The sequence below is a fragment of the Carassius auratus genome, chromosome 22 (assembly GCF_003368295.1).
Source record: "Carassius auratus strain Wakin chromosome 22, ASM336829v1, whole genome shotgun sequence".
In the NCBI taxonomy this organism is placed as follows: Eukaryota; Metazoa; Chordata; class Actinopteri; order Cypriniformes; family Cyprinidae; genus Carassius; species Carassius auratus.
The window spans coordinates 25,244,898-25,253,321 of record NC_039264.1 but is presented as its reverse complement, the minus strand read 5'-3'; the positions used below and the strand labels follow the sequence as shown (position 1 = coordinate 25,253,321).

The 8,424-nt window shown below is 32.7% G+C and overlaps 1 protein-coding gene across 1 annotated transcript; it reads left to right on the top strand.

Moving 5' to 3' along the window:
• Positions 1 to 1,137: 1,137 nt before the first annotated feature.
• On the top strand, positions 1,138 to 7,118 carry LOC113040150 (lipoprotein lipase-like). Its single transcript, XM_026198433.1, has 10 exons — positions 1,138 to 1,374; positions 2,495 to 2,679; positions 2,763 to 2,942; positions 3,023 to 3,134; positions 3,218 to 3,451; positions 4,510 to 4,752; positions 5,369 to 5,489; positions 5,584 to 5,790; positions 5,978 to 6,073; positions 6,174 to 7,118. The coding sequence occupies exons 1-10, from the start codon at positions 1,272 to 1,274 to the stop codon at positions 6,193 to 6,195; spliced, it is 1,503 nt and encodes a 500-aa protein (XP_026054218.1). The 5' UTR covers positions 1,138 to 1,271; the 3' UTR covers positions 6,196 to 7,118.
• Positions 7,119 to 8,424: the final 1,306 nt, after the last annotated feature.

The following is an 8,424-nucleotide window of genomic DNA, read 5'->3' as shown; positions in this document are numbered from 1 at the left end:
AAATGAAGACTTTGATTTATCACTTTCTAATTCTTCTTAGAAATCATATTTAAGCCCCACTGAGTTCTTGAACGGTGGACAATGATTTCTTGAAGTGTTTCCATCTGCTAAAGAACATGTGACAGGTTATTAGTTGTTTTTGTTCTCTAAGAATATTTTGGATAAAACCAGCAATTCTGGTGCCTGGTCCTTGCTGTAACAAACGGAAAGAATGACCACAATGCAAGTGTCACTGAGACTTTCGGCAGGGTCTGAGTGTTATGGTATGACAAATGCTGGGTTAAATACAGCCTTGCGTTGGGTAAAATATGGACAAATGTTGGGACAAAAGAACCCAGTTGCTGGGTTTGTCCATATAGTACCCAGTGCTGGGTTGTATTTAACCCATCATTTTTTTAGAGCGAGCAAAGAGCATTTAGGGTATTGGCACATATGTTATAAGTCTTTTTTCCATCGAATGTCTGTTAGAGAGACATTACTTCTCTCTTTCATCCATGTTGAATTAATTAATTGCATGAATACTGACATAAGGTGTTATGTCAATTTTCATGACATACAGTAACATGTTGTTGCCACAAGGTCAGGTCAGTTTGAAGTGGTCTAAAACCTGTCTGACCCATTTTACATACTTATTCAACTATAAGCTTTAGATTCAAACTCTGTGCAGTTTATAGCCTATGTTAAGTTAGACAAATGCATGACACATACATGAAATTAAGTGTAAAACATTGTTTTAAATAGAACAATAGTTAGAATGATAAATAGAACTGATAGAACAATAGAACGTCTGAAAATAGATTTATGCGCTACATTTTTAGAAAATTATTAAATACCAGATAACTGCAATCAAACGTTCTATTAATGTTGCTGCAAAAACATTTGTTCATAACTTGGGGAGAACCTTGCCAGAACGATATATAGATAGATAGATGGATCTGAAGGATGGATCACATGAATCTGAAACGATCCGAGAACGAATATGATGACAGAATTTTCATATTTGAGTAAAAAAGGTCAGTTCAAGGTGAAAACGGCTTGTTTTATTTTGGTAGAGAACCTCGTGAGACTTCCACAGCTCTGTGTGACCGTATTACCCCGCCTGTGGGCTGAGACCAATGGCTCTTATTTAGGAACTCAGTATCAGATTTCATTAAAGAGTATTCAAGCAGCACCGGGAGCTCGCGAATATTTTATTTCTCAGTTTATGTTATAAGAGAGCGCGACAGGAAGGTGAGGATCAAAAGCGCGCCAAAAGTTTAAGCAGAAAAGACATGAACATTCTGTCAATCCAATGCGTTTCGTGGCTCGTATTAAGCTTCACTGGTCTGTTCGTCGCTGCTCTGGAGAAAGAAATCTTCTCGAACGAACTCTTTGGTAAGATGTTTATTAGATGTGTGTTGATGCGGCGTGAGAAATGCATTCGGATAACCTTGAGGCGTTATTTTGTTTGGACGCGACGCTTTTCTTTAATTTGTGATGTCTGTGTTTTCAATTCCTACCGCGAATCCTGCATTTATGATGGGAAAACTTTAATATCCGGCATCTGTCTGAGCTTTTAAATCCACGAATTAGTCTGTTGAAGACACCGGTGATCTTTTACTAGCTAAACATTCTTAAGAGTCGCCTAGATGCATTAATTTTTATGGACGATTTTTTAAATGTAGGCTACATTTCATACTCACCACAAGGTAGCTAACGTTAGTCTAAGCTAAATGCAATCCGATTAAAGGTGTGATAATTGTGTATTATGCATATTATGGCTCCTTCACACACCTATTATGTCGGCTGAGGTGAACTATGAAAATATTTAGTGTCCTCTCATAACCTGTTTTAGGCATGCCAAGTGGCCATGTCAAATTTGAAACCTATTTTTTATTATTCCGTATTTAATTTATATATTACAATACATTTAAATAAATAATATTACTTAAATATTACTTTTTTTTTATTACAGTTTTCATGTGAAATTGTCAATTAATGCCTTCCATTCAAATGTTATTTTAAAGGGAATTAAGAGCTATTTAATTATAATTAATTAAAACAATTGTGAATCATTTTATTTTAATAGTATAACTTAATATATTATATATTTACATAGAGTACAAGTTAATAATTATAATGCAGATTTCTTTGTATAATATTTATAATAACAAAATCATTTACTTATTTTTTGAGTTGACGGTTTTTAATTGTACTTTATTAAAATGTTATATTTCACTTTCAATGTATTTCATGTGTTTTTTAATTACATTTAAAATTGTATAGTTTTATATTTGATATTAAATTTTTACTTATGACTGATATTCAGTCATATCTATGTTGATTTAATATTTTTGCATGCTCAGTTTTATAATTCTTATAGAATTTTTGTATACTTTATCCAAATATTTGACTTTTTTAAATTTGATATTGCATTTTCATCTGTGACTTTTTTATTTAAAGTACGTTTTAATTGTACTATATTACTTTTTCAATGGCTATCACCTTTACATAGATAATTTTCTGGAGGATCTACGAGACCTGTCAGATGTCAACAAAGCCAGCGTCAAGTTTTCTCTGAGAAACCCGTCCCGACCAGATGATGACGTGTGTTACATTGTGCGTGGCAAACCAGAGACTCTCAACAGTTGCAAATTCAGAAACACTTCTAAAACCTTTTTGGTCATTCATGGGTGGACGGTAAAGCAACAGTTACATAGATTCTATAAATTCAGCTGAGTCTTTTTCAATATGTTAGTGTTAAATTAGCTCTTTTCCCCTAGGTGAGTGGATTGTTTGATAGCTGGGTTGAGAAACTAGTTGCCGCACTTTATAACAGGGAGAAGGATGCTAATGTAATTGTTGTGGACTGGTTGGAGATGGCACAGAACCATTACGTGGTGGCAGCACATAACACGAAGATGGTGGGACAAGAGATCGGACTGTTCATAGACTGGTTAGAGGTACGTGTTAGCAAATCAAATCAAATACACATACTGCTATTCTAGGTTTTCATTTGCCATCATTGTGCCCAATTCATAAGGAGACTTCCAGGATTCCTCTGGAGAAGTTGCACCTCATCGGCTACAGTCTTGGTGCCCACGTTGCAGGTTTTGCAGGAAATCATGCAACCAATAAAGTTGGACGAATCACAGGTAGGTTAATTGGTGTTCTTTTGGAAATAAATCTTAGAACAGGTCTTAAACACCATATGGGACAACAATTGGATTTTTTGCAGGTCTAGACCCAGCTGGACCAGACTTTGAAGGGGTCCACGCCCATGGACGGTTGTCTCCAGATGATGCCCATTTTGTAGATGTCCTCCACACATTCACCCGAGGTTCCCTGGGTCTCAGTATTGGCATTAAGCAGCCAGTTGGCCATGTGGATATATACCCTAATGGAGGAAGCTTCCAGCCTGGTTGCAACATGAGAGGAGCGCTGGAGAAAATTGCCAGTTATGGAATATTTGGTAAATACACTTATCTGGGATATTCAATTAAATTCCAATCTACAGTACAGGTCTGCTCACTATTTACCACCAGTTTTCCTCAAAATACTTGGGAAGATTACACATACATGCGACTGGTTGTTGAATTGTTGATTGATGAAAAGTTGATTGTAGCATCATAGAAATTTGACACACGTGAAGTAATATTTGAAAATCTAAGTCCCGGTTCATAGACACGGCTTAGCCTAAAACAGGATTAGGGCATAGTTCAATTAGGATATTTAAATGATTTGTATAAACATTCTTTAGAAAAAATGCATCTTAACACAACACAAAGATAAGTTGTTTTAAGATCAGTCAGTGCAAGTTTCTTGAAAAAGCCCAGATTTACATTTTAATCTAGGACTAGGCTCAAGCCTTGTCTGTGAAACCGGGGGTAAATGTTTTAAACATTGTGTTTTTTTTTTATAAAATATATTTAAAATACATTTTAATTTATTTACAATAAGTGCAAAGTAAATTCTTGTTTAAAAAACTTAATTTTGATTCATCATTAATCTGGACAACACTAAAACATAATACAATATAATCAATTATAATAAAAAAGTAAATCAACGTACATTTAAAATATATAAATGTTTTTTAAATAAAAAATGCTGATTTGTTGAAAATCCTAATAACACTAAATAATATATTACATTGTAAAATATTAACTTAAACACACTAAAAAGCATTTTACATTTTTTGAACACATTAAAAAAGTTAATACATGTAGGCATATTTTTATTAAGAATTACATTTTTAATTATTTTGCTATGAATAAAAAAAATACTGCATTCTGCACTGACAAAAATTTTCTAAAATGCCTGTTAACTTTTCCAAAGATGGATAGAGATTAGTTATGTATCACGAATAGGTTGTCACATTTTTTATAATCTGTTTTTTTTTAATCTGTTTTGGCAACCCATTTACAATTAAATCATTCATCACTACTTAAAACCAGATTATTTACACATATGACTTAAAAGATCATATTTAAGTTTAAAATCATATCAATTTTGTTTCATTAATACCCTTAGCCTTAAATAATGCCATCAGATGCGAGCATGAGCGGTCCGTCCACCTGTTCATCGACTCCCTGCTGAATGAGGAAGAAGCTAGCAGAGCATACAGCTGTGGGAGCAATGACATGTTCGACCGCGGCATGTGCCTCCAGTGTCGAAAGAACCGCTGCAACACCGTGGGCTATGACGTCAGCAAAGTTCGTAAGGCAAGAAGCATCAAGATGTTCACCAAAACACGAGGCTCCATGCCGTTCAGAGGTAAGTGTCAAGTTTCAGAGTAGGAATTTTGAAATTGTCATTTAAACAATAATTTTGTTGCCTTTTTGTTTCTGTATAGTTTTTATTAAGAGTTAAGATAATACCGTTTTAAACTAAAAATGGAAACCCTTTAATGCGTTTGGGGAGCTTAAAAAGCACATTTCTGAAAATGTCTTTTAAAGTGCATGTTTTTTTTGAAAATGATACAATTATGACCTCCATGTAAATTATAAAAATGTGAATTTGTGAAAACAGTTACATCATGCACTTGTGTGTTACATGTTCTGTCTTTAGGCTTGCGCGAGTTTCTTTACAAAGTGACAGTGCCAACTACTGGGCCGGTATACATAATACAGAATGTGTGGTCATTTTCGCGGATCCATGTCAACAAGGACCATTTTGAAAAAAAATTGAGAATTATGAGAATCTTTTCAAAAACTTTTTTTAGTAGGCTACTTCAAATAAAAAATTGTAATGTAGCCTTGGCAGTTAGCTGATTTTTTTCGTTTTTTTTTTTTTTTTTTTTTTACTTTTTATTCATGGTTTTAGTGTTAGCTAACAATAATAACCCTGTCTGTGAGACGCTAAAACATTTATAATTTTTTTTTATTTTCAGTCTTTCATTATCAGCTGAAAATCAACTTCCTTGGAAAAATAAATCAATTAGCAATGGAGCCAGCACTGACAGTCTCACTTTACGGTACCAATGGCGAAGCAGAAGATCTCAAGTTGAACATGTGAGTTATCAAAAAATGACATCTTAACGATCACGATATAGTGTGCATATGAGTCAAATTCCATTTGCTAATGATCTTCACTAACTTCAAGCAGACAGGAGAAGATCACCCCCAATAAAACTCATTCATTCCTCGTGGTAACCGAGAAGTACATTGGAGATCTTCTGATGCTGAAGTTTAAATTGGAGGAGTCCACATCGTCTTTACTCACTCTGCTCTCCTCGTGGTGGTATGGAGATTCTGCAAATTCTGGCATACAGGTCCATAAAATCAGAGTCAGAGTTGGAGAGACACAAAAGAAGTATGTTTCTAAGATTTATGCTTGATATAGTGAGCATAACATTTTTTGAACGCATTATGATGTAGAACATATCTACTGTTTTATAATTTAAATAATTTTCGCATTAAAAGACACCTGATTTGATGTTTTATTCCCTAATGCATTAACATTCACACATTTTTAAGAGCATTCATTCTTCATTTTTTAGGATTGTGTTGTGTTTGAAAGATCCCCAAGCAGGAAGTTCAACTCAGAACGTTGTATTTGTGAAATGCAAGGAGCCATGGAGGTCTTTATCTAGAAGGTAACAATAGCTATGATTGTCTATGATAGAATTTGGCTAATATCTTTACATTTAATTTTAAATATTTCTCATAATTACAATTTTTTTTGTTCCAACACAGGCCCAAATTGAAAAGCCAATGAAAGGATTTACAAGTGATTTTGATAAAGCACTTCAACAAATGTATTTGTACAGCTGTTATTTATTAAGACTGTAACTGCACTGACTGTACTCTGTTGGATATATTATGTGTTGCTATGAATGTGATTCATGCAAATAGATTGTGGACTTTTGCACTAGGGTTAGCCATAGGCTTGAAAAGCAATGAAATGTGATTGATTTTATTAAATAATATTGGATTTGTGTTTGAAATTGCATTTGTAACGATGATGCTTCTGGCTAACAGATTGTCTTTTATCTGTTTTACGAAATAATTTAAGCATTTTGTACGAAATAATAACAAGATTAACATTATTTATCCTACCGTTGTTTTGACAAATTTTCACGGGTTAAATCGAGTCACTTCAATAGGAATCCATGTGATTAAGAAAATCACGTGAAGGCAAAATATTTCCACACAGACATTTCATAATGGGTTACTCTCGCAACTTCGTCATGTTAAAAGTCTTGCCAATTTAGCTATTTAAAAAATGTTTTTTGCCAACTTTTAGAAACTTTTTATAAGTGACTCAAACAATAATAAGGCTCACATTTTCAATCTAAATTACACAAAAAGAGGAAACCCAAAATACCTAGAGGTACACATATCACTTGAATTTTGTTAGGTGCTATTTGCAACTGTTTAATTTAATGATAATATTGAAAAACTGAATAATTGTTAATTTATGATACACCTTGTTAGTAACTTGTTCTTGCGATACGGAAATCAATACGGAAAATTCCTCCATATTAACATAGTAGATTGTGCCCTATTTTCACAGGCTTTTCTTAGAGTGTAGCATACTGATTAACTACTAATACACTGCTTAAAAGTATAATTGTTCAGAATGTGTAGTTTTGTTTACTGGGTAATAAAAAAAAACAACAACAACTGTAATCATTCAAATATGTGTACGTTTTCAATGATTCATTGTATTTACAAATAGTTATTTAAATTCTAATATCATATTATGCATTTATATTATTTTTCGAACAAATCTAAATAAACATTTATAAAATATATTTTTTGCTGAAATGTTATGTAGTGAAAACTTAGCGATTTGATTACGTAATGACATCATCGCACAATGACGTCACAATGTCATTTACCAACAAATCAACCTACCATTAGCAACTTCCACTGAAAATTATTTGGCAAGTGTTTAAAGCTGCTCGCTTTGAAAGTTACATTTGTTTCAGCTGTTTGAACATTGCTACCCTATAAGCAATGGACCTTTTAGCCTGCTAAGTTTGTCTTGAGCATGTCTGGATAAAATATTATTAGGTAAGAAACGTGGTTTGATTTTGACTGAATTATCTGTCAAAAAGGACAACGTTGAGGGTTCCTTTTCTCTGAGGAAAATGTAAACACAATATCATCCCTGCTGAAAACAACAACACAAAAAACAACAGAAACCATCAAAGAAATTATAATGATTTCCACTAGAAATACCATTGCAATCATCAGCTATTAACCATTAAATAATGGTTTCCTGTAGTGAGTTTTGGTACATAGTCTTTAAAATTAGCATTTTTTTAAACTAGCCACCAATAGAAGTTGACCAATAACCAGTAGAGACCCAAAGGGACATTTACAGTTTCCATTAAAACCAATACAATTACCATTATAACCAGTAAAACCATTACAAATTATATAATGGTTTCTTTTTTTTCCAGCAGGGATTACTTTAAATATCTTGAATGCTTTATGCTGTTTAAGCAAAAGGAATAATTGCATCAAGAAAACACCTGTTAAATTCCAAATAAATAATTATTATGTATTATTAATATTATGTATTATTATTGGTACCTTTTATCTTTTGTATCTTTTGCACTTGAATTAGATAATCGATTTACCTAGGCATACTGTAATTGACATTTAATCTGTAAACTGGATTGTACAAACTGCTACAATACTTTACACATTTATTAAAAATAATGTGATGTACTGTATATCAATCAAGTGAATTGTACATAACTGTAAATAAAATAAAGTCATAATAAATTATATATTTGAGCTAAACATATACCTGTTTTAATGTCTTGAAATCGGAACTTGAATGGTTTATACATCTATTTAGCCTTTTCATCCTAATTTCTAGATACACATTTTACTCATATTAACTGTTTTAATTATTTACACATTTATAACATCGAACATGTTAAAACAACATTAAATAGTGTCCTGTTATTTTCTTTACCTCATTCAAGCT